General features: G+C 41.7%; 1 protein-coding gene across 1 annotated transcript in view; it reads right to left on the reverse strand.

Moving 5' to 3' along the window:
* Positions 1-4,233: 4,233 nt before the first annotated feature.
* ANKRD50 (ankyrin repeat domain containing 50) overlaps positions 4,234-24,929 on the reverse strand; it is a 40,056-nt gene continuing 19,360 nt past the window's right edge. Inside the window, exons 3-5 of the mRNA XM_071452302.1 lie at positions 21,762-21,991; positions 9,462-13,009; positions 4,234-7,230 (exon numbers count right to left, since the gene is read on the reverse strand). Of these exons, the coding sequence (XP_071308403.1) occupies positions 9,465-13,009; positions 21,762-21,991 (3,775 nt within the window). The 3' untranslated portion in view covers positions 4,234-7,230; positions 9,462-9,464. The remainder of the gene's footprint in view (positions 7,231-9,461; positions 13,010-21,761; positions 21,992-24,929) is intronic.

Here is a 24,929-nt window from a genome sequence, read left to right on the forward strand (position 1 = left end):
CAGAGTGGGAAAACTGGAGGAGCCAAGGAATACTTGGACCGTGGCGTTACCTAAGTTGTGGAAACCTGTTTTGTTCCTGAAGGAGTAGATTAGGAGTGTGGGGAATATCAAGTTTAAAGCAGCTCAACACTACTTGGCACCTTCTAGTCACTGTCCATGTGATCTGTGAAAATCCCAGAGTTAAATGAAAACAGATTGAAAAGGCAAACACAGTCATTATTTCTGCAGGGAAAGCGCTTTATCCTGGGGGTACGGCTTGGCAACCTGGGAGCTTAGGAAACACAGAGGGAGTACATCTGCTGCAGTAATTTTCTTTTTCACCTGGTTCCTGCCGTGCTGCACAGCCGAGCAGTACCATGGAAATATGCTCCTGCCCCTGTGCTCCCCTTTGTGCCCACTGTTAATCTGGAAAACACTCATTTTTGAGAGTGTGCATTCCCCATTACCAGCATCTGATGGCTTTGGCTAAGAGCTGGAGAGGTGGTGAATCAGTATTCAAGTTTGTTCATGTTAATAAGGGAAGAATAATTTTGATGTTCTTGGGATCGTCTTGTCTCCATGCAAAAAGATCAACCAACTTCCCTACACGGATCTGGGGCACAGAAATGCTCCTTCTAGTTCGTTGCAAAACAGGTTTGCAGCAGAGGCAAGGAAATCCTTATGCTTCAAATACTATCTTCACTTTCTGCATTGTATAATGCTCATATGAACTGCTCCACATTCGCTGCAGACCAAATTCCTTTGGACATATAGAGACCAGGTATCAATCTACTCACAGCTTAAAACTTGTGTTCAGTAGCTGATTGTCCAGTGGTCTTACCCTTAAAGAACAAATATTATTTATAAATTACACTGCACTTTTTCAACCTCAGCCACTTATTCCTGGTTTAGTTAGCACTGATTGACACAGGAAATATTAATGATAAAAACATTGTCTCTGAGTTGGGAAATCCCAGAACCACAAACAGCTAGAGAACATTCAGAGGAAATAAATCATTGAAAATTTACCCTGTTGTTGTACTTTTCTATTCACATATTGGTCATTGCTAATGACAGATTGCAGGGCTGGATGAATTTCTGGTGTGTCCTGAAATGGCTGTTCTTAAATCCATCATCCCATCCTGGCAAAGAGGAAAGACTTACCCTTTTTAGAAAATAGGCTGCATGTAAATGAGCCAGCAGTGTGAGCCAAAAAGCACTTTAGTATCAATTTAGGCACAGATTTTGCTACCTTTCCTCAGGTGAAGGGAACCACACTCTTCAAATACTGCTATGGAAGTGGATTGGAACTGCTGAAGTCTCGACCCCATGTAGATAAGAATGTCTGTGAATAATTGTTCATTAATTTCACATGTTATAAAAAGTAATTAGCAAAAGCATTTCAAAACCAACTCCATCCAGTGCTCTTGTGGGAAACCTCAGCACAAGCAGAGCGAATTAACCATGGTGTTACCAGGGCCAACACTGCAACAGAGTCAGAGCAAATGCGCTTCTGCCTCGCTCTGGGTCTGCAGTCAACAGCTCTGGCAGCCAAATGAGGACTCTCAATTATGCACCCTCTAATCATCTCAAGATTTGCTTTAGCAGTGAAGATTTTGGACGTGGCAAAGAGTGAGCTGCATTTTGAAGGCTTCAGAGATGACATGAGCCTTTCCTCCCTGCTTTTTTCTCATGCAACTAAACCTTGTACATCAGTGGTCCAGGTGCTTTTTGCTCCTGCTCCTGTAGGGAGAAGTCCAGATGGAAGGGAGAGTATGCAACTCCTCAGCTTCTGAAAAACTTCTCTGCTTTGAGCACGGTGCCTGTAGAAGGATCTTGTCTCTCCACACCATGAATACCATCAAATGACAGCCTTCAGAAGCAGGCATCCCCATTAATTCGTCAGCAGGCTGACAGCTAACCAGGGCACGGGGGAGATGTGAAATGTTAGCACAGACAGAAACATTCAGCCTGCTTTATCTCCCCTTCAATTCAGAGTGTTACATTAGCAGAAAACTGGCACCAGGACACAAAGGCTTGGATGCATGCTCAGTACTGCCTCTCACAGAGCTCTCACCTGTCAACAAGGTTCCTGGATAAGCCTGGTTTTTTTCTATTTATATTTTTTTTCTGAAAGCTCTGATTGCAGTAGGAAAAATGAGCACAAGTCCAGAGAGAGCTTGGCAGGCTGTCCCCCTGTGCCACGCTGCTCAGCACGGGCCAGATGCAGTGAGGTGATCCCTGGTCCCCAGCCCAAGCAGGCAGGAATCTGCTGGCAGAGCAGCCTCCAGAGTGGAGCTGACTCCTCTCCCACAGCTCCAGCAGCCAGCCAGGAGCTGGAGCTGGCAGCACCCAGCTGCATGGACAGCCTCCAGCGAGCTGCACTGCAAATGCACAAAAAGCAACTAAAAAAAGCAACAGGAAAAAAAAAAAAGAAAAAAAGCAGGAGATGAGTTAATGCCAGACAACAGGTTATCCAAGGCAGCAGAATTGCCTAGTGCTGGGAGAGGCCCAGGGGCTTTTCCTGACGTTGTTTTGAGCCTGTTCAGTGACTGACAGAGCAAATGCATCCTCATCTCAGTATTTCTCCTGTGGTTTCTGTGAAGCGCTTTGGGATTTACTGGCGAATAGTAACACCTTTTGTGAGAGCAACAGAACTATCAACAACACTATGATCAAAGCTGGAGCAAGACTGGAGGGCTTTATTCTTGGGGAAAACACAATGTGAACCAGATAGCCAGCATAATGGAAAATGACAGAATAAATCATAATAAAGGTACACTCTGTCATTTATGGATAAAGTTTTGAGTTTTAAAGTCTCTCTCTGAGATTGCCTAATGTTCACCAAGACATAACAAACACACAACAGCTCTGCTCACAGCCTTAACTCTAAGAGGAGAGAATTTTATTACTTATCTTACTATTTCAAAACAACTTTTCCACTAAGAGATGCAGGCTTAAAAGTTGTTACATTAAAAAAGTTATTGGGGGAAATAAAAAAACAAAACCAACAACCAGACCCCAATGCCTTATTCTGTCCCGGCAACCAGCAAATTACATTGTAATTCTAAAGGCCAATCTGTTTATATTATCTACATACACATTTGGACTCTTTTGCCAATAGGATATGGAGTCCCATACCCTGTTTCTGTGACTCTTTGTAGCACAAGATGATTAGGATTTAGATCAAGGCCAAACTCTCATTGCTGTCTCCCCAAGGGCCTCCAACTGAAAGGCTTTAGTTTGCTCTGCCAAACAATATCAGCTTTCTTGTGGAAAATACATGTAATACACAAGCCAAATTGTAGCAGGGATCTCACAGAGGAGGTGAAGCATTATTTAATGGGACTGTGTATATTCCACAGAATAAGAGATTTAAAATAGGTGTTGAGAAATTTTATTTAAATATTATTACAGTGCTTATCTGAAGAAAATGTCTGTCTCTGGGACATAATAAAACTTATTCAAAGATTAATTAAGTGAAAATTCTTTGCTTCAGTAAAAAATAGCCACTGAATTAAAGCATCTCATACTTTGTTGTTTCAGACTGAAAACTTAACAAAAGAGGGTCAATAATTGCTGTGAGAAACAACAGAAATCCACAGAAAACAAGTCAGCAGACAATGACAATTTTGCCATTCACCTAATCTCAGGAATCAGTCGAGCTGTGTGAACCAGAATACCTGGGGGAGAAACCTGAAGCATCATTTGCAGAAGGCACAGCCAAACTCCTCCTGCACACTCAAAAAGCCTCTGCAGAGAAATCATGGTGGCTCTACGATCTGAAGAAGTGAGACAAGATCACAAAGGGTATTATTATTGCAAGGACCAGGAAACTTCTCTCCCCTACCTTTTCTAATAACACATTGAAGAAAAATGAGTAGCCACCCTCAGTAAGAGAGCTTTTGCTTAAGCTGAAAATACTGTAGAGAAACACTCATCAAGGCAATAATTAACAAAACCCATTTGAACTTGTTAAGAACTTACAGCAACTGAAATAGTTAATTTATTGGCCCTTGTGCTATTTACAGTACATAATGGTCACTTTAAAGAGAAGGACATGCAGCAAATCTTCTCCTGCACATGCTCAAAGCCACAGGAATTAATGCCAGGGTCTGAGGTTGGCTAGCCTGGGCTGCTTACTGGAAACACACATCACGCTTCATTTAGTACTACATGAAAGTTAATCAAGTTTAATAACCTTTTCCTGAAATGTCCCAGGAAATGAGGTAGAAAAATTAAAACAGTTAGATGTCTGCTGAAAAGCAAATATATTTATTATGCACTTTAATATACACAGGGATTTTCGCTTAATATAATACAAGGAATAAAATAAAAATTTTACAATGTGAAATTCATTCAATGTACATTAAAGGCTATTTACAACCCACTCCAGGAAAAAACAGTCTATCTGCAAACCAAGTTAACTGAGGAGTTCAGATGGGGAATATTAAGCATAACAGACATTTGCATAGCAGAGTAACTGAGGAGGGAAAACACCTTTTTAGTTTTAAAGAAATGGTAATGTTTTCAATACTGATCACAGAGAAGACAAAAATGCATCAATTGTGCCTTGGTATCTCTTAATGCATTTCTCTCCAGATGAGTTTTTCCACATGCACACGGTATTGATATCCATGTCCACAAAACAGTCTTTTTCCCCAGCTCTCCCATCAAGAATTTTGGATGTCTTGTGGAGATGACCTTGGAAGGACCAGCGAAATGGGATGAAGAGAAACAGGATTCCTGTTTTATTCAGGCTTTTTGGGTGGTGAGAACTGCTGCCCTGGCAGAAGGAGCTGTGCTGAGTCACAGCTGCACCTCTCTGCTCATCTCCACTCCATTTACAGATGGGAAAGGGCAGGGCAGAGGGAACAATGGGGGAACAGCAAATTTGCTTGGCACACAAACCCCTCACAAATGGTGATGCTAAAAATCACACGCAACAGCAATGTGGAATTACACAGACCATCTGAGAAAATAGATGATTTAAAGCAATTCATGCCCCGTTCCAAAGGGATATTCAAATGTGGCAGAATTGTCATTCTGAAAACATTTCTGACAGGTCTACCTTCTGCTGATTTGGAGAGAGGGTTTCCCCAGTGACTGTTTCAAATGTAAATACTATTCACACAAAGCCCACCAGACTATCTGTCAGTTGTGGCCCCTTGTGAAATTGGCCATATTTTTACGTCCTCTGTCCACAAGGTGCAACTAATAACAACACAATAAAATTAAATAAATATAATCCCAATGACAGTCAAGGTCAGTAGAAAAAATGTTGGCATTCAGGGATCCCTTTCCACAGAACAAAACATACATCTAATCACTAAGGAAAGTCGTGTTCTTGCACAGTATTGCAAATGTACTGCTCTTGAGGTTTGGAACAAGTTTGCTGAGAACATTTTGGTACTTTCTCTTTTCTAAACCACTAACCCTCTTAAGGCCATTCTGCCAGACTTCTGTTATGTTTATTTTATAATTGTCCCACGGGGACAAGAAATTCAATACATGAAACATTCAGAATAATCCATATTGCCGTGTGTCAGCTTCTAACATCTAATTTTACTATATGCTGAATGCCTGACTATAAAAGATGCTTTTTTGACATTTAGGGAAAAGCAAATAAGAATGGAGGTGCAAGATTTAAAAGCAAAAAAGTGTTCTGATGACAGTTGATCATAATGACCAGACATGGAGCCCTTCAGTGCCTCAGAATATGCACTACATCTACATCCAGGGGCCATTCATCAAAGTTTAAGGATCTAATTATTCATCTATGAAAAATAACCTCAGCTCTCCATCATCTTATTTCTGGAATGATCAGAATTAGAGTATGAAAAAGATGAAACCCAAGCCTTTAGAAGAAACACTTGCATACAAAAATAGGCTTATTTTCTAAAGAGCAAGGCCGTGTAATGCTGAATATAGTAGAATATAGCTTGCATTTGTAGGAGAAAAGAACCCACTTGTTTTGTTTTATCACTTGCAGAACTGTGCAAGTAAGATGTGCACATTCAAAGGGAAAACTCACACTGCTCACTTTCACACCAGTGCCCTTGACTTTGCTCTCTCTCACACCAGTAAAATACCTCTGCTGTAAGAGCAGGAAACCAGCTTTCCCCTATCCATGGATGGGCTCTCCTGACTGCTGATTCACCGTGCTCCAGGTACAGAGACACGCTGGCTCTACCTAATCCCTGTGAAGCAGTAACCACATTCATGCAAGTTTGTGCTTTAAGGAGTTATTGTCTCAGGACAGGGCTAACTCAGCCACCTCTGTACTCCCCAGGCAACGCTGTCGCTGTGCTTTTCCACTGCACTCCTGCTGGGTATTCTCTCAGCCTCGCTCACAAAGGGTCTGCATTTTCCATGGTTTGCTTTACTGACATTCCCAAAAATAGTCCTTTACCTTGGAAAAGAGAAAGAGCTGTTTCTAATGTATAGAGATATACAAGAAAGCAGGATCAGACCTTTTAGCACCTCAGACATACCCACATTAGTTACCTCATCACCGTAGCAATAACGAAGCCTATTGAAGACCAAGGGTCCAAAATTTGCCTATTGCATTCAGTGGTCCCAGTCTGCCATCCAGATTTGGTGCTATAGTACCAGAGAGTAGATTTTTGCCTCTTAAAAATCCCAAAGACACTGCAGGTGGTTGCAGTCCGACTTCTTTGCCACCACTGAACAGCAATTACACAGACAGAACACACAAGTACAGTATTTATAAAATACTGTTACAAGACTTGTAATTCTGGAGGGAACCTTTTGAAGTACACGGGGAACTGACAATACATGACAACAATGCAAATGTGACAAACTCGTTGCTTGTTTTCTTTAGCCACAGAAAAATAAATACAAAAAAGCACTGCCTTTTCCATAACACAGTTCACTGTGGCACATGCACCTCTACCAAGCGATCTGGAATAGGAAATCAGAATTCCTGGTTCTTACCATTTTCAGCTGTGGTCAGGGAAATACAGCATATATCTTTCTGCAATTAAAAAAAGTGCTCATTCTGTGTATTAAATACAAAGTACACAAAATAAAATTTCGAAGCACAGAGGGTTATACTGAGAAGGCAGCCTGAAAATGTAGGCACGTTACAGTAATTAAGGTAACTGAACTGTAGGAATCACATTCTTGAATTTCTAGGTGGACTAAACAAGCACTGTTTGCTTTCATCCCAGCCAGCTGATAAATCATCGGGAGCAGAAGCGCTTCTGTTCACAGCATCATGGAATTGGCCTGCAAGTACAAAAGAAAAACACTGAGCTTTGAAATAGTCTGTAACACAAACAGCACTGTCAGAAACGGAGCTGTATCATCCCTAATTAAAGTCAAAAGCACACAATAACAACCTGATGAGGAAAAGTGCTTCCTGCCTAACCCCAGTCCTGTGACTGATTCCCTGTGCCCTCTGCCAACCCAAGCTCCTACAGAGTCCCCACAACAGGAGAGCTTCCTGGAAAGGCTGGGAAGCAGCAGCCAGGAAAGAAAAGCCATTCCTGTGGTGCTCCCATGGAGTATTTCTGATGTGATTTCCCACAGGTGACTCATTTATCCACCAGTCAGGGAAATTACCCATTTTTCTGCTTGAGATTTAGCAAAAGAGCAGGGAAATTACAGCCTGTGCCAAGCAATTCATAATCCACACAGAATTGTTCTAAACTCCCATCTTTAAAGTGACGCTCTGGAAAGTGTCAAGAGAAAAGCAAAAGGAACCATTTGGTTATCCACACCTCATTTTTTAGCCATTTGCAAAACCAAGAACTTCACTGAGAGAAACCCTGAATTTTCAGTAACACACCATTTGTTCCAGACAAAGCAAAGCCAAATTTTAGTATTATATGTGGAATGTTCAGATTTCTTTATATGCTGATTATATTTTAAAATAAAGGAAGATGGAAAAATTCACCCAAACCAGTTTTTTGATGACAGGTCAGGTCAGATGAATACATTCTACATCAGAACCATGCAATGGATTTACAATAAAGTATAACATGAAAGCAAGCAGTGAACATCAGGTGGAGGCACGTTAAGAGTTAGGAAATACAATCCTTAATTACACGTTTTAAAGCTTTACAGAAGCAGGAAAAATTACAAATAAATTCTAATCCTGTTTGGGCAAGATGTACTACTGTGGGAATCTGAAGTCCTTGTAACTTTTATGAAGACTTAAGGACTTTTCTCTCCCACCTGATGATTCCTCTCTATGACTGTTCCTGCTGTCCTGCCCCACAGCTCATCTGACCCTTTGGTAAAATTTGTATTTTACAAATGTGCAGGCTCTAGTGCAGATGTTTCTAAAACACTGTATTGTTCCAAACATTTTAATTGAACCAAAATGCCAGCCCAACTGGGTCCTGCACAATATTCTATAGCTCTGCAATTCTCCAGGGACCTCAGCCACGTCTACAGATATATTCCATTAAAATCAATTATTTCCAGGACATTTTGGGAAAATGCCTGTTGACGTGTTTTTGACAGCCGAAGCCCTTCCATGTATGGATTCTGCACCACCTGCAACTGTCCTAGAAACACTCTGTCTCTGATGACCTGCAGCAGAACTGAGTCAGAACTGGCAAGAACATTCTTGTTCTAAGGAGCAGCAGCCTGAGCTGTCCAAAATGCTGCATTCATGCACAAAAAAGGGTTTTCAAAAATAAGTGAGCAAGCAATAAGAGGTGGGCAAACCTGTTATTCTGCTTCTCTGAAATTCCAATAGAAAACATTAAAACATTCCAAATGCCCTAAAAATCATACACCTCAACAGGAAGAGGGAGAAAAATAGAACTATTTTAGCTGACTCACTGACAATTTATGTCTGAAAAGGAGACTTATAATTACTTTTTCAGCTTAAAATTCAGTATTGGAGAGGAGGTGAGATATCTAAATGACCTGCACTGATTAAGAACAACAGAACGGTCAGAAAATTGGTACTATAACATAGATTATATTCTTGCACTAAGAAAAGCCACCACTTTTATGGGAGGATTACCTTTACAGTAACAGAAATATAAAATCAGAGCTTTAGAATATTATTTTATACTTATGCTTCACCCTTGAAATCCACATTCAGAGAAATGGTTGCCTATAACTTATAAGAACCTTCAGAAACTTTCTGAGGAGCATTTTTGTAAATAATGCAATAAAGACTGTATCTGAAAATATAAAGAACTGAAATTCTCATCTGTCCTTACATATGAAAATCAAATTCCAAATCGTTGCCACCTGAAACTCACTTATCAAAGACAGTGGGGCACAATTTGAGCAACTGAATTCAACAGACAACATGACAGTGATCCAATTCCTCTATGGCTGGTGCTTTTAAATGACAGCGAAGGAAATACTTGACAGGTAAAGATTTTAACATCCATCACATAAGCAATTATGATGGTAAATGATAATAAAATGTAATCTTAGCACCTTTTAAATGAAATGCAGGCATTTGGTTCCTTTGTGACTAGGTAAGTTACCTTTTACAATGGTGTTTCCTTCTTGTAGTTGAAACTTGGGTCGCTACCTTCAATCTGAAGTTTTAAGGCTTGCTTAAGGCTGAGTTCTGTCTCTGCGGGGGGATAGCCTTCCAACACATCCTGATGCCCTCTGTCCTGCACTGTTCGTGGGACAGAAACCCTGCCAAGAAAAACCTGATTGCTCTGAAGATGGTAATTTGGATTTGTCATAATGCCATTTCTCTTCTTCTGCTCCCCACTCTGTTGGTGAATCAGGAACTGCTGCTGAGATCGACCAACTTCTTGCTGAGCCGGAGGGACCAAAATCTTGCACTGTGGCTCTGGAGGCATTGATTTCAGTGGCATGCTTGTGCCAGATTTGGCAATAGGTACTCGTTTATCAAACTGAGTCATTTCATACTCTAGCACTTTGGGTTGGGAGGAACTACTCTGCTTTATTTTTTTTCCAGCTGACCCAGACTTGCTGGAGTTGTCTGTTTTGCCCCCTTTGTTCGCTTTAGTTGATTTCAAGCTAGGTTTCACTTGGCTCCATTCAAACTCACTGCTGGGTGAATTGTGATTTTGACTCAGGGAATGAGTTGTGGAAGAAGGGGAGACAATGGACTGCCTGCTTCTGCTGCGTGGCAGGGAATGCTGCTGGATTTGCTCCGTGAAGGACAGGCTGTGGAAACTATCGATGGGCACCGTCTGAGCGGTGGCCGTCGAGGACGTGGTGCGGAGAGAGGAATTTTTGGAGCTTTTCAGGGAATTATTTGATAAAGATGACTTCTGACGGTCAACAGTAGAATCGGGAGACTCCGAAGGAGAACTGAAGGCGTGTGCAGGCCCATTGGATAATCCCCTCATCCCAGGCTGCATGTCTCCTCCAGTACTCCCCGAACTATTTGACTTCATGGTTAAGGACTGCATTTTAGAGGAGACTGATTGTAAGGGCTTCTGCTCCATTGTGTGGACTGGAGATGGAGTACAACCATTCAGAGTCGATGCACCATATTTTTCCAGTAATTTGATAATCTGGGAGTGTCCATTTTTGGCTGCAACCCGCATAGCAGTGCGCCCAAATTGGTCAGCGTGATTGGGATCAGCACCATGCTCCAGTAATATCTGGACAACGTCAATGTGCCCCTCTTGGGCTGCAATGCAGAGTCCAGTAGCACCTTGATTACAAGTGTGGTCGACCAGAGCCCCATGCTCGATGAGAAGCTGCACGACCTTCACGTGGCCTTGCCATGCAGCAGACTGCAAAGCAGATCTCTTCTCGTTGTCTGCAGCATTCACGTCAGCGTGGTACGTTATCAGCACCTGCACCATCTCCACATGGCCCTGCCAGCAGGAAACATGGAGTGCTGTTCTTCCTTCAGCATCGCTGGCTTCGACGTTTGCACCATTTTCTAAAAAATACTCAGCCATTGTAAGCTGGTTTTCTAATGCTAGGATATAAAGTGTCGGCCGGCCATCAGCATCTTTGTAGTTCACATCTGCTCCGTGGCTGAGCAGTAGCTCGACTATATCTCTGTGACCTTCTAAGGCAGCAACCCGGAGAGCGTTTCTCCCATCATAGCCTCTCTGATCAATGTTGGATTTATTTTCTAATAACATCTGCACACAATCATAGTGACCTTCCTGCGCAGCTAATATGAAAGGTATCCGTCCATCATTATCAATTTCATTTGTTCTAGCACCTTGTTCTATAAGAGCTTCACAGATCAACCTGTGACCTTCAAAAGCCGCCATGTGCAAAGGTGTCCAGCCTGCATCATCTCTGTGATTTTCATCTAGCCCCCTGTCCAGCAGAGTCCGTACTACCTCAACATTGCCCTGCGCAGATGCTATGCTCAGGACTGTTCTACCTTCACTGTCGATGCTGTCAACAGCTGCACCCCAAAACAAGAGAGTATTCACCACTGAGGCGTGGCCCATGGAGGCTGCTGCCAGAAGCGGCGTCCGGCCGTTGTTGTCTGTGTGATCAACGTCAGCTCCTCCTTCCAGGAGCAGATCAACCACATCCACGTGCCCCTCATAGGCGGCCACCAGCAGTGGAGTCATGCCATCCTTGTCGCAGTGGTCGACTTCAGCCCCGCGGTCGATGAGGAGGCTGACCACCGAGGCGTGGCCCTTGCTGGCCGGCACGCAGAGCGCGGCCACGGACAGCGCCGTCCTCCCGTCCACGTCCTCGTGGTTCACCTCCGCGCCGTGGTCCAGCAGGTGCTCCACGATCTCCTTGTGCCCCATGTACGCAGCCGCGATCAGAGCCGTCCTGCCCTCGTTGTCGGCTTTATTCACTTCGGCCCCGTGCTGGAGCAGGTTCAGCACGATGTCCTCGTGCCCTCCCCACGCCGCCGCCCTCAACGCCGTCCGGCTGTCGGCGTCGGCGCAGTCCACCTTGACCCCGGCGTAGAGGAGCGCGGACACCACCTCCGTGTGCCCTCCCCAGGCGGCCGAGCGCAGCGCCGTCCAGCCGTCGTGGTCCGTGTGGTTGACGTTGGCCCCGCAGCCAATGAGGCAGTTGACCACCTTGGTGTGGCCCTGCCGGGAAGCCAAGGTCAGCGCCGTCTGCCCGTGGGCGTCTTCGATCTCCAGGTCAGCCCCCCTGGACACCAGCAGGTTGACCACGTCGAGGTTGCCGCTGTAGGCCGCGTTGGCCAGCAGCGTTCTCCCGTTGGAATCGCACTGGTTCACGGACGCGCCGTTGTCCAGCAAGGTGCGGATGGAGTCCTCCCTCTCCAGGGCCTGACGGACGATGCAAGACGTGCGGTCGTCTTCGCTGTTGACGTGAGCCCCGGCCTTTACCAGCAGCTGTAGCACCTCTTGCTCTTTAGGAATTAAGGTTGACAGGGAGTCTTTGACAGGTGTGCCATTCCAGATCATCCACAAAGCCAGCTCTGAAGTTTCCAACTGCAAATTAGAATTAATGAGATGCAATGCAAACTCTTGAGCTTCTAAGGGCGTTAAATCCTTTGCTCGGCAGGTGTAACTCATGGCCAGCATTCTGTGTCCCTCTGCGGCGTTACACAAGTATTTCTGTGTGCAGTGCTTTACATCCAGCAACCACTCTGCAAAACTGTAATGAAACAGGATTTTTGTATTTCCAAGGCCATCAATAAGCACTTTGGACAGGACATCCAATTTGCGTTGAAAGTCCTCCATCGTCATCGTCATGTTTTTGGTCCACACCGCGTGATACAATTCTGGGGTGGTCAAGGGCCTGCAGGCTGCAAGAATTACATTAAGGATGGGCTGGACCTTTGCAAACTGTTTTCTCACAAAAAGTCTCTGACAGAGCCAAAGGTAGAGGCCATTTAATGTTCCTGGAATATCACGGATCTCCCGCAACATGATAAAATTCTCCACAACTCCATCTAGGACACGCTCCAGATACAAAAAGCAACCGCTGCTTTTGATGTGAAGCTGATTCAGCATTTCTGCTGTTTCCTTTGTGAGGTGTTGCCTCAGGGCTTCTTCCTGGTCCAAACGATGCAGAATGTATTGCTGCACATCTTTCACAATGTAAGCCTTTCGGAGGTCATCCAGACTTATTTTTCGAAAACCTGTTGAGAGGAGAGAAAGTTGTAATTATTTCTGATCCAGCTCTGCTTAACTCAATGTTCAAAGAAGAGTAAATAAAAGCCAAGACATTTTTGGGTGGGGAACACCCACAATAAAATATTTTCCCCTGTAAACACAGTGAATATAAATTAATTATAATAGCAGAAAAGTTTGTTAATTAGATGCACTGTTATTGTCATCTATTATAAGAAAAAAATAGGTGCTATTAACAAAAATAATATTGAAAACCACTCTGAATTAGGCATTGTGTGTCTGCCTTGGACAATACTAAACACCTAAGCAAAACCATCAAAACTGCAACTGAAATAAGATTATTAAGTATTATTATATTATTAAAGGAGTAATCCCTTCTCCAGTGTGGTTAACAATGGAATTCTAAGTAATTTTCAGCTATTTAGCTTAAGACAATTATTATGTATATTTAATTACAGAAGAGGGTATTCACACCTGCTGCATATGCATGATAAAATGCATATAAATTACTAACTTGACCACCACAGTCCCTTTTAAAAGCTTTTATGATACAGGAGAGACAATCAAAAATAGTTTTAAACATCTTTAGACTCTGCACACTGAAATTACCTACTTTTTCCAAGTGAGGACTGAGTTCTAGATAAACACCCTGGTTCTCAGGTAGGTGACTCATTGTATAAAGACATAGGTTCTCTCGTAGTCATATCTCTGTTTTTCCAGCCTCTTTACTCTTAGAGGAAAAAGGGACATTATTTCATGCACACAGAATGTGTCTGTCCCCTCCCCACTCAAGGAAAGGGACACTGTTCCCAGCAGCACGTGCAGGGAAGTTCCCTGCGCTGCCTTAGGACTCTCGGGAATGGGGCTGAGCCCAGGCAGAGCTGTGTGGATACAGGGCTGCCTCTGCCATCTCAAACATTTGCTCTGGTAGGGCCAAGGTAAGCACTTGATGAGGACCTGCCCTCCTTCATTAATGACACACCGCGTGTTCAAACACTGCCCTGGAGGAAGTTACGGGAAAACCACAGAGGTCACGGAGGCAGCAGCTCCAGTGACCGCGTTTCAGGCCAGAACTGCACCTCGCCTCTCCAGGGACAGCTTGTCATCCCTTCCTTACAGCCAGCTCAGCTAGTCAGGCACAAAACCAACTGCTCTTCAAACCAAAGCTAAGTTACTAATCTCTAAATTATACCCAAGGAAAAGCAACCATAGATCGATGATGTGTTCCATTCAATTCTAGCCCCATCTCCACAGAAAAAAAATCATTTTAAGAGAGCCTCTGTAGCATGCTGCTTGTAGATCTATGTTTTTATTGTATTTAAACGCTCTGTGGATCACACTGCTCAGTCTCTGACAGCAAATTCAGGCTGGTAACAGAGCTGTGGTTTTTGCTGCCCAGTGGCTTCAGCAGAGGTTCTGAACGTCCCGTTAAGGTCACCCTGTTAATTGTTTAGTCTACATGTGCACTGTACAAACACCACAGATGAGAACAGAGAGGCCAACTATGGAAGTGTTACTAAAATATTTCTGCTTCCCTTAGTAATTATAGAAGCACTACAAACAGGACTGAACCAATAGAATACCTAAAACAAAATCATGCTTCTCCATGAAATGAAATCACTGGAGAGGACACTTTTGCACAGTCAGTTCAGAGGATAAGACTACACAAGTGAGATTGACTACTTCAAGATTTTATAATCAAAAGGCCAGAAACAAGAAAGATTATTTTCTCCATTCCAGAGGCTTTTCTTTTTGGCTCTAAAAGGAAACACAGAAACAGCTTTATCCACCATAATGTGCAACAAATTCAAGTAACGTCCTTACCTGACTTATAGGATGGCATAATTCATTGCTTTACTATGTATTTTAATAAAATATTCTCTATGTAACTTTGTGAAGCCCTTAATTCTTGCACATAACCCAAATAAAGAACTTTGCTGAGTAAGAGCAGACAGTGCCCTGTGATTGTGCAGATCCCAAGCTCCCACTTGAAGCGAAAGGCTGTTTCTAGGTCAGGATCCTTCAGAAGACACAGAAGTGAAAAAGTAACACCAAAGCCATTGCCTGGTGCATGGACCCACGGTCACATGCATCCAAGGAGCTGTAATTAGGGACAAGGGTCCCTCTGCCTGGCTCATGTGTGCAGAGGGAACAGCTCTGTTTTGCTCCATCTGGAGCAAACACAGCATCCTGCTCACTCACCTTGCCCTGAACTGCCCTGCTGCGCCTCCCACAGATCTGTCCCCATCTCTTGGCTCAACAAGAACAGGCAGGGAGATGTGCAAAATCATTCTCTATGTCTTTAGACCTAAGTGACCCTGCTCACAAAATCCCCAACATCTCACATTAATCCCATGCCCACATCCTGCCTCCCAATATACACCTGCAAATGTAAGCTATTTTTATTTTTCCATGGTTTGTTTTTTGAGCAGTGGATTTCATTTCCCTGCAATGAGAAAACCCCCAATGGACTGGCACAACAGCAATCCTGAGATTTCAGCTGATGTTCAGTGTTGCCTGACTAATGATTACACATCACCTCCCCTGACTCCCAGCCTTCCCAGGAAAACTTGCAGTGGTAACTGTTTAAGCGCCTCTGTCTCAGTCTCTGTATCTCTGCTTCAAAAACAAAAGACTCTTGCCTGTCCTGCAAGCATTCTTTGAAAAAAAATTTTCATTTTGCTTCCCAAAATGGGTGGGAAAGTGAACCAAAAAACCCCTAAGCCCTCCAAACAAAAAAGTAAAAAAGGAATGGTTTGTATGTTTGGCATTTGTTTTTTCCCTTTAAATGATGTATCAGTACCCAGAGATGCTGTGGATGCTCCATCCCTGGAAGTGTTCAAGGCCAGGTTGGATGGGGCTTTGAATAACCTGGAAGGTGTCCTTGCCCATGGCAAGGGGTTGGAGTGAGATGATCTTTAAGGTCTCTTCCAACATAAAACATTCCAAGATGATCTGATTACTTTATTCCATACCAGAGCTAAAAATATTACCCTGATCTGTTCTTTACCTGAGATACACCAAATATCTAAGCACTTCAGACAGGTAAATAAATTTCAGAAGGCTTCAGAGCAGTTTTAAACTATTTGATTGGCTACATGTTAATGGAAGCCAAAAATTGCCTTTTTTCCCTTTTTCTGCAGTATTTCCATACATTCTTTGTTAATGAGATCCTATATATTGTATCTGAAATTAAGCTTGGACAGCAAGAAGCACACTACACTCATACAGACCTTCACACATCCCAGGGATAAAACACCCTTTAAGGGCTGGGATTAACAAACTGCCATTGTAGCAGACTTTTGGACATGAAACAGGATATTAATTTTAACCACTGCATCAGGCCATACCATAATAAGCAAATAATTCAAAAGAAGCCTTATAGATAGAACTGAATTTTTTAAAGTCTGAATTTTTTGTTGCTAGAAAACAAAGCTATGGTTTTTTCCCCCCAAATATCTGCTTAAATGAAGTCATTTTACATTTCCAAACAAAGTTCCTGCAAACTTGCTTTTCAACTCTGCTCCATACAATAAGCCACTTTCATGGACAAGAAGTACCAAAATACTAAGAGAAAGCTCATTTTGTTTCAGATGCATTCCCATGAACTACTTAAGCTCAGCAAAACAGAAGTTACAGTAGACAGAACTTGCAGTCCCATGACCATGCTTCTTGCATTGTTAAAATTTTTCTTACAACACATCACTTTCAACCCAATGGGAGCTCCAATATGGATTGCTCTAATTTATTACATTTCTGGCAGTTCTGTAAACAAATCTGTTCCAAATGTATTCCTTGGCAAGACCTAGGGCCATTCAAAAGGGGGAAAAAATTATCTTGGTTATAAATACTTTTATAGCATGTCAACCTTTTCATACTTTAATAGTAAAAAAGCTATTAACTAGCAAGTTTCAGTATTTAAAAATATCCTTCCACTTTCATATCTTTAAATGGATTTACATAAGCACATAACAGAAGTTTAAAATGCATTTTGATGTATTTAACTGAATTGTAAGCTTTAGAGAAATCCAAATTATTACAAACATGGCAGTAATTTGGCATTAATAATTTATGCTGCTGATCTAAACCCGTACTGAATTAGGTACTTCTGTGGCCATTTAGGCACACCTGCTCAAAGAGAATAACTTATCCAGCAGAGTAAAGGGCACCTGGAGACTCAGGCAGCACACTTAGCTTTTAGTGCATTTGCAGTATATTGTGCATTACAAATTTCTCTGCCTCTTCTGCAGGTGCTACGAGACACTGAGGCTGAAATCTGCTGCTCTCACTGGTCCGTGTCACTGCACAGAAGTTTATTGAATTAAATCTACAGGTAATAGTCCATTTAAAACAATTCAGTCTTCCCTCTTTAATTACAAGGCAATTAAACTCCAAGTTCACACACAACTTTTTACAAGGAAATATGAAATTCCCTAGTACAATGCTTTCAAAGTGGTAATGAAAAGAAAGGACACAGTAATTAAAAGCTCCCTATATTTTCCCAAGCATTCTAAAGAATTTTTCTTCCCAAACCCCAAACTTAAACAAGAAATAAACCTTTTCAAAGCTTCAATATTATAAAAGTAAATTTTACAACCACATAAATGTATAGTTTATCTTTTACAGTAAGAATCCAACTCCCATAAAGACTTCAAAGAAACACGAAATCACCCAAATAAATTCCAACCTACAATGAAAAATTAGAGGACAACTTAGATTTTTTATTTTGGAAGCAATCTCTCCTGAAGTAGTCTCATGCCATTTATTTTCTGGAATGGCAGAAAGGTTCAGCTTCAAATCTGGCAACTGATTTGCTTTGGGGATTCAGCAATAGAATTACCTTAGTAGCTCTAATCACCAGACAGAGAGGTTTCTGAGAGAAGCTGCACTGTGATTTTTTACTGCATTTCTCTAAAATTTTCACAATTTTGCCAATTTTAAATTTTTCTTTGGAAAGGCTGTAAGGAAAACAACCCTCCACATCTATTCAGACATTTAAACAGCAGAAACATGAGAAAAAACATGTTCCTGAGATTTCCCATCAAGAACAAATTCAGATAAATACCAACTCCTAAAAGTTCCTGTCTGTCTCGAACTGAATGACAAATAAAAGGATGAGTGAAAAATGGATGACATTGTCAGTTCCTGCCTATGGACAAGTAGGTGAATGGACCTTAAAAGCTGCCTCTGGGGTTAAACTGAACCCTTTCACCTCCACTTTCAGTTTTTTATTGAATTTTCCAGTATCTTTCTGGTATTTGCCATTAACTTCATGAGAACTATGGGTCCCTGAGATGTGACCCTGCACAGGTTGTGCTGCCTCGTGCATGAGAAGGAATTCTTCAGAAGAATGTCAGTGTTGAACTGAGGGGTATAATCAAGCCACATGCCACAGATACTTGATTTATGTGTCTAGCAAAAAAAAGAAGAAATTAGGTAAATGCCTATTAAAAAAAGAAGCCTTTTAAAACCATTTGTACATATGCACTTTTTCCTATTTACCTTTATGCTGTTAATGAGAAATTATCTGCTGTTCACTCCAACTTATTTATGTCAAATTGCCTGATTTTAAAATGCCTCAAATTCTCCAACTACTATGAGGGATTTTCAAAACAGGTTTTGAAAAGCATGACTCCTATGCTTTCAAGATTTAGTCTCATTGTAGAAAAAGCATTAGAATTAGCTCATTAGCTAAAAATGAAAAAAAAAAAAGTAATTTTTTGTGGCACATTTTATGCTCTGTGCCACTTTCATGTTGGAAAGGCTGTGTTGATGTAGCTGCTTGAGTGCCCACACTTGGAGCCAAATGTTAACAAACGATGATGTGGGAGACAACGTGGATAACTATGGGTGCAAGACAAAATTGTTAAATTTAGGGGAAAAGCCACTAGGAAAAGCAAGCAGGCAGCATGTGGCAGTTGGTGACAGAGCATATGAAGAGAAGGCAGTTATCTGTCCCTCTCCTTTTTTAACTCATTTGGCATTTGCTCGCTGTGGAGGGTGACCGCAGACTCAGCCAGGCATCATCTCACATTTGGTTCTTATTTTTGAGGTTGTCTCTGTAGCCACAAGAGGCAAAACTTTTTTTTTTTTTTTTTTTAAATTAATGAAAGCTGAGAATCTGAGCAAAGGGGAAAAATCCCTAGCACATTGTGCTACTACAGAATCTGGGAATACAGAAGGGCCCAGAGCACAAGCTGCAGCAGATGCAGGCACGGCTATTCAGTTTTCATAAATAAGTTGCCACCAGAAGTGAAAGAACAAAGAGGACCAGAACAAACACCCCTCCTCCTTTTCTCATTCTTAAGAGTGCTAGATTATTCACCACTGGCAGCCTCAGGATGAGTCTCTCTTCCATGAGGACTCTCTCTTCCATGTCATCACTATTTTTGGCTCAGGAGTTGCTTGCACAACTCCCATCTGTACTGCACACCCAAAAAAGAGCATCATCAGGATAAGGCCACTGCAGCAAGCCTGCTTCCAGTTATTGAGAACACTTTGCTGACATGAGAGCTAAACCTATTTGTCAGACAGATTCAGAAGAGTTTTTCACTGAATGAAAATTCTACGTGAAAACAGATACAAACTCACTGCAAACAAATTAATACTGGTCAATGTATATTTCATACCATACTCCAAAACTTCTTTAACAGAAAAAACTACAGATGGGACACATTTTCTTAGTAAGTTCTGAAAGGATCCCAATCTCTCTCACCAAGTTACACTGCAACTGATTTTTATTTGGTCCAAATACTTATTGTTGATCTCCACTTCTGCCTGCCAACCAACTAAACAGAAATAGCTTTAAAAACTGGCTCAGCTAAAAGTAAACGTTCAAATACCACAAAGGAGGAGAAGAATTTGCCCCAGTAGAAGAGTGAATGTCAGTCAATCCTTTGCAGGCCAGAACCCAAAAAGAAATCCACGTTATTTGCAGTTTTACAACACCAAGTTGCACAGTTTCTGAAGTTAACAGAAGCTTCAGCCACGCTCCTCATATATCCTTACTACACCTTCTGCAAACCTGAATATTGGCTGGTAACAGGAAAACCCTCCAACAGTGAATTAAATGGGCAGCCAGCACATTGGCTGTAATGTCACATTTTCCCTTCATAGTGGCAAAACCACAACTGCCTCCAAACAGACCCTAAAATTTCTTCTCAATTTATATCCAATTCTTTCTTTGCTGTACCTTTTCCACAGTGAAGATGGGATTATAGTATCACACACCAATTTCCTTTATGCTATTCATCAAGTCATACTCTGTGGAAATGAAAAATTAACTCACTGGAATTAAATTTATTTTAAAGGCATATCCATTAGTTCTGCTGATTTTTCCTGTCAGGAATTCCATCTGGAAATATACTTAAAAGACAACAGCAATTTTTTAGGGCTAGTCTGAAACACTGTACGATTCAATGTAAAGGAAACAGGACCGTTGTGAGAAAGTCTTGCCTGGTTTTTTGGCAATAACAACATATCTAATCAGCCAAACTCCAAAACTAGTCCCATAGGAATGCCTGAAGGAACCCTGTGAAGCCACCCCAAAGCTTCTTTTAGTTGTCACATACTCCCAAATACCAGTCTTCGTGTCTGCCTCTGATTAATACAGTACTTCATTCCAAAGTGCAATTATCCCATTGACCTTCTGCCACTGTGGCAATGAGCAAGCCTATGGGTCTAAGTTCTATAATCACATTTTTTGTCCTAATTGTGTCCTTAATACACACAGGCTTTATACATAGGCCTGGAATCCAGTCCAGATATTGCCTTTTATTAAATTTCAGAGAACTTCCAGTAACAATGTCATTACAGTGAAGAAATGTTCTCATGACACAGTACAGCCTGGACGAAGAAGCTGTAAAATTTTTTTTTTTACTGTGCAACCTTTGCCAAAAGCACAGTCCAAGAATTCACATCTACATTGTTCCTCTCTCCAATTTCACCTTCAGAGATTATTACCCACTTTCTGGAAACATGGGGAGAGATTGTAATGGCAGATGAAAGGAAAAGTTTCTGAGGTTGTAAGGAATGGGTGTATGCAGCTGAAATACTTCAGCAGTTACACATCACCTATGCTGTTTGAAGCTTCCTAAAATGAGCAAAGCAAGAGGAATTCAAGACACTGAAGAGAACATGGATGCTTTGCAAAGATAAAATTTAACTCTAAAATGTTTGGATTTAAGCTTTCCATAGTCCTTGGGAAACAGGGATGTCACCATCATATTTTCTGAAAAATACCTTCACCAGGATTTCTCTCCTGGGAAGCTGAGAAGCCTCACAGAAAAAGGAAAACAATAATTATCTCATTTGCTTCTCCTTTGTTTTGCTGCTTTGGAATGTGGATGGAGATTGTTTATCCAACATGTGAATTGTTGTGACTTAATGACCAATCATGGTCAGGCTGTGCTGGGACTCTGAAGAGTCACGAGTTTTTCATCAGCATCTTGTTAAGCCTTCTGTCTGTTTCCTTTCTCTATTCCTTAGTATAGTTTAGTATAGCATTCTTTAATATAATATAATACCATAAAATAATAAATTAGCCTTCTAAGAACATGGAGTCAGATTCATCATTTCCTTCCTGCCACGGGGGACCCTGAAAATACCACAGAGGGATGTGTGTTTTTTACAATTACTATTTTTGCTATTGGTATTTTTTTTTAGAACCAAGCATGCAGCAGTGCTTTCCACCATCCCCAGGGCTGGTAAATACAACATCCTAGGTACAGGTCCCAAACAATTCCTGTGCTCTGTGCTCACCTGTAAACATTTTTGTAACAGCTTTACTCTGCTTGCGGGCAGAACACAGGAGGAGCAGCCAGGGAGGGAAGAACTCGAAGTGGCTGGCCAAAATCTCTGCTATTGTCCCAGACAAACTTGTGGAAGTCTGTTCACCCTCAGAAACGTTACAGCCCTCGTCCACCGAGTCCACCAGCATGAAGAGGCTCTGCTGAGGGGGCTTCACTCCCAAGAGAGGCAGCAGGATGCACCTGGAAGGAACACAGCACAAAATCGGTGTTTTAAATGCACTTAACAATACATTGACTGTCACATAGGGCATCCAGGGTAAAGCTATGATCAACTTCAAATGAGAAGTTACTTTTGGAAAATTGCTACCATGCAAAATATTGAGGTGGACTAAACTAAAAGAAATACTTTGAACAGGTAGTGATGTAGTTCTTTCTTAGGCACTATTATTTTTCATGAACTTCTAATTTATAACAGTGCTTTAAAATTATGTAATAGTGTTCAATTAGAAGACTTGGAAAAACATTGCTTCACTAAGAAGCTACTTGGCCTAAAGCCTAAGAACTTCACTACTGTTGTCTCTGCCAAAGCTGTTGCTACTGCTTATCAGAAACTAATAGTGAACAATAGCTGGTCATGAAAGAAAAATCTGAAAGACACATGAAATATCAAAGCTCAAAGAGTTCAAGTCAGAATGAATAACACTATTACAAAGAACAGAATTTCTGCCATACCTTCACAAATAAAATGCAAATTAGTAGCAGACTGAGGCATTTGGTAGTGACTTTGATGTATTAGCTTTTATTTATATTGAAGTTGCCAAGCTCCTGTTACTGGGAAAGGATTATCTGCATCCTTGGGATGCAGCTCTAACAACACATCTGATTGTGTGGCTAAAAATTTCAAATTTGCATCTACTGTTGCTCTCTTTAGCAGCTGGTTCTTAAAAATGTACCTCACTACATTTACATGTATCTTTAAATAGCACTACATAACCATCATGCATCTATTCAGTATTTCCACACTACACTACTGTTTTTTTGGGAAACTTCATAGTGATTTAGGCCTGTAAGTCTCACTGACTAAATTATCTTTAAATACACTTGGCAAGTAAACTTTGACTTTATAGTATAAGGATTTGGAAAATGAAATGAGGTGAGAAAAATACATATCTGACGGTTTACTCTCTTGTAAATTTGCTGTTTGCACATGCCCAGAAGGCATACCCATCATAAGTATTTTTTGTTTTACTCAAGACCATAATAACCTTTTTTCATTTATTTTACTGAACAAATTTACCTTCAGAAGACTTTGGTCAACACATTATCACCTACCAAGCATTCAAATGGGAATACAGGAAAATCCTGCCTGTTAATGCAAGAATTTAACCCACTTCAGAAATTATTCATAAGCCTTGTTAGGGGGAGGTTTGTTATTTTCTGGTTTTCTGACAGAGAAAAAAGCAAAATGGAAACAGTGGTGCACTTTTCACGTCTGACAGTAACAACAGAATTTAGCAGAACCGACTAGAGGGGAAATTTCCCAGAGGTATAAAAAGCAAGTACAGAATACCTGTGATCTAAAAATATTCAGTATTACATGGATCTTGAAACATGGCCTCCCCTCCTTTTCTTTTTCAGAAGCACAAGACTTCTGGAACTCTTTGGTAGTTCCCCAGCTAGGTACTCCTTCAGAGGATGCCTGACTTCCAGCTGAAATCACTGCCCACTAGGCTGGGAAGTTAAGCAGCTACCAATTTACAGAACAGGAAATTAAAGTAGCCATGAGGTTGAAATTACTTTCCCAAGTGATGCCAATCCCACAATGAAAGGAGGCAGTTGGAAATGACCACATTTTCCACCCCTTCCCCCACCAAAATGCTGCCCTGCCCCCTCAGCTATTTGTGTCAAGGCATTTTTCCTGCAACATTTCTTTCCCTATCAAAACTAATTTTCTTCTCACATAGTTCTCTGTATGAAATTACTTTTTGAGAATGAATGTTACTATGAGATATGAAGAAATAGTAAAGGTTATCTTAAATTAAAAATCTCACTTAAAATCCGTGTGACCCTAACAAAAATGCCTACGAAATACCTTAGGAGCATCCAGGAACATTCTTGTGTCAGTTTTTACCTGTTGGGAACACCACCAAGAAAAGCAAACAGTCTTGTCTGGGAAAGATTCCCAAATCACTCTGCCTCCAAACAAGGCTGGAAGCAGATGTCCAAGGAATAATGTAAGCACTGGGCAAGCACTAGGAGACCAAATTTTACCATTATTCTCAGCCACCACTGCTTCCAGGGACTTTCTGAGATTCAGCCTTTGCATTTAACAGCCCTTAACTGACCACACTTCCTTCCACAGGTCTGTCCAAGTCTTGTAGGAACTGGTTTAAAGCTCTGGCATTCACAACAGCAAGGCTGTCTGCAGCTTAGCTGCACACTGCATGAAATAACCCTTCCTTTTGTGGTTTAAAAACCAACGTGTCCTTGTTCCATTTGACATTCTTCAACTTCTGACTGGAAGGGGCAGTGAGCAATATGTCATATTCCCACAATCTATGCCATTTGTGCCACAGCCTCTCTGAGCTATTGTTTGCCAGGCAGACAAGTCCTAGCATATTGAAGCTGCTCCACAAAATGCTATTCCACAGCCCCTTGTCTCCCTGTGCTCTGCTTCTTTCCACTTCACAAAACTTCTACTTCTGAATCTTAACATAATTTAAATTCCACTAGGAAAAATATATGCACATAAGAAATGAGGCACAGTGACTTCTCCCAGCTTAGAGCAATATTAATAAAAGTGTGGCATTAACAAGATATTGATCAGGCTTTCTCTTTAAGTGCCCTTTGAAACTGTTTGATAAAATTCTGTTCTTCTGAGACGCTTTACATCACAAGTTCAGAGCGGATGCCGAGGAACATAGCAGTGAAACTTTTTGGGAAGTGCTGTGCTCATGTGCCAGAAGCCCCATTATGTGACAGCCAGGGGATCAGCCCCAGACAGCACAGGGCTAGGAAAGGCAGGTCCTGCCTGAGCAACCTGATCTCCTTGTAGGACAGGGGGACCTGCTCAGGGGACGAGGGCAAGGCTGTGCATGTCATTTACCCAGACTTCAGCAAAGCCTCTGCCAGTGTCACCCTCATCACCCTCCTGGCCAAACTGGCTGGATGGTGGAGT

The sequence above is a fragment of the Agelaius tricolor genome, unplaced genomic scaffold, assembly GCF_023055355.1.
Source record: "Agelaius tricolor isolate 1412-34295 unplaced genomic scaffold, bAgeTri1.0.p SCAF_34, whole genome shotgun sequence".
NCBI classification, from domain to species: domain Eukaryota; kingdom Metazoa; phylum Chordata; class Aves; order Passeriformes; family Icteridae; genus Agelaius; species Agelaius tricolor.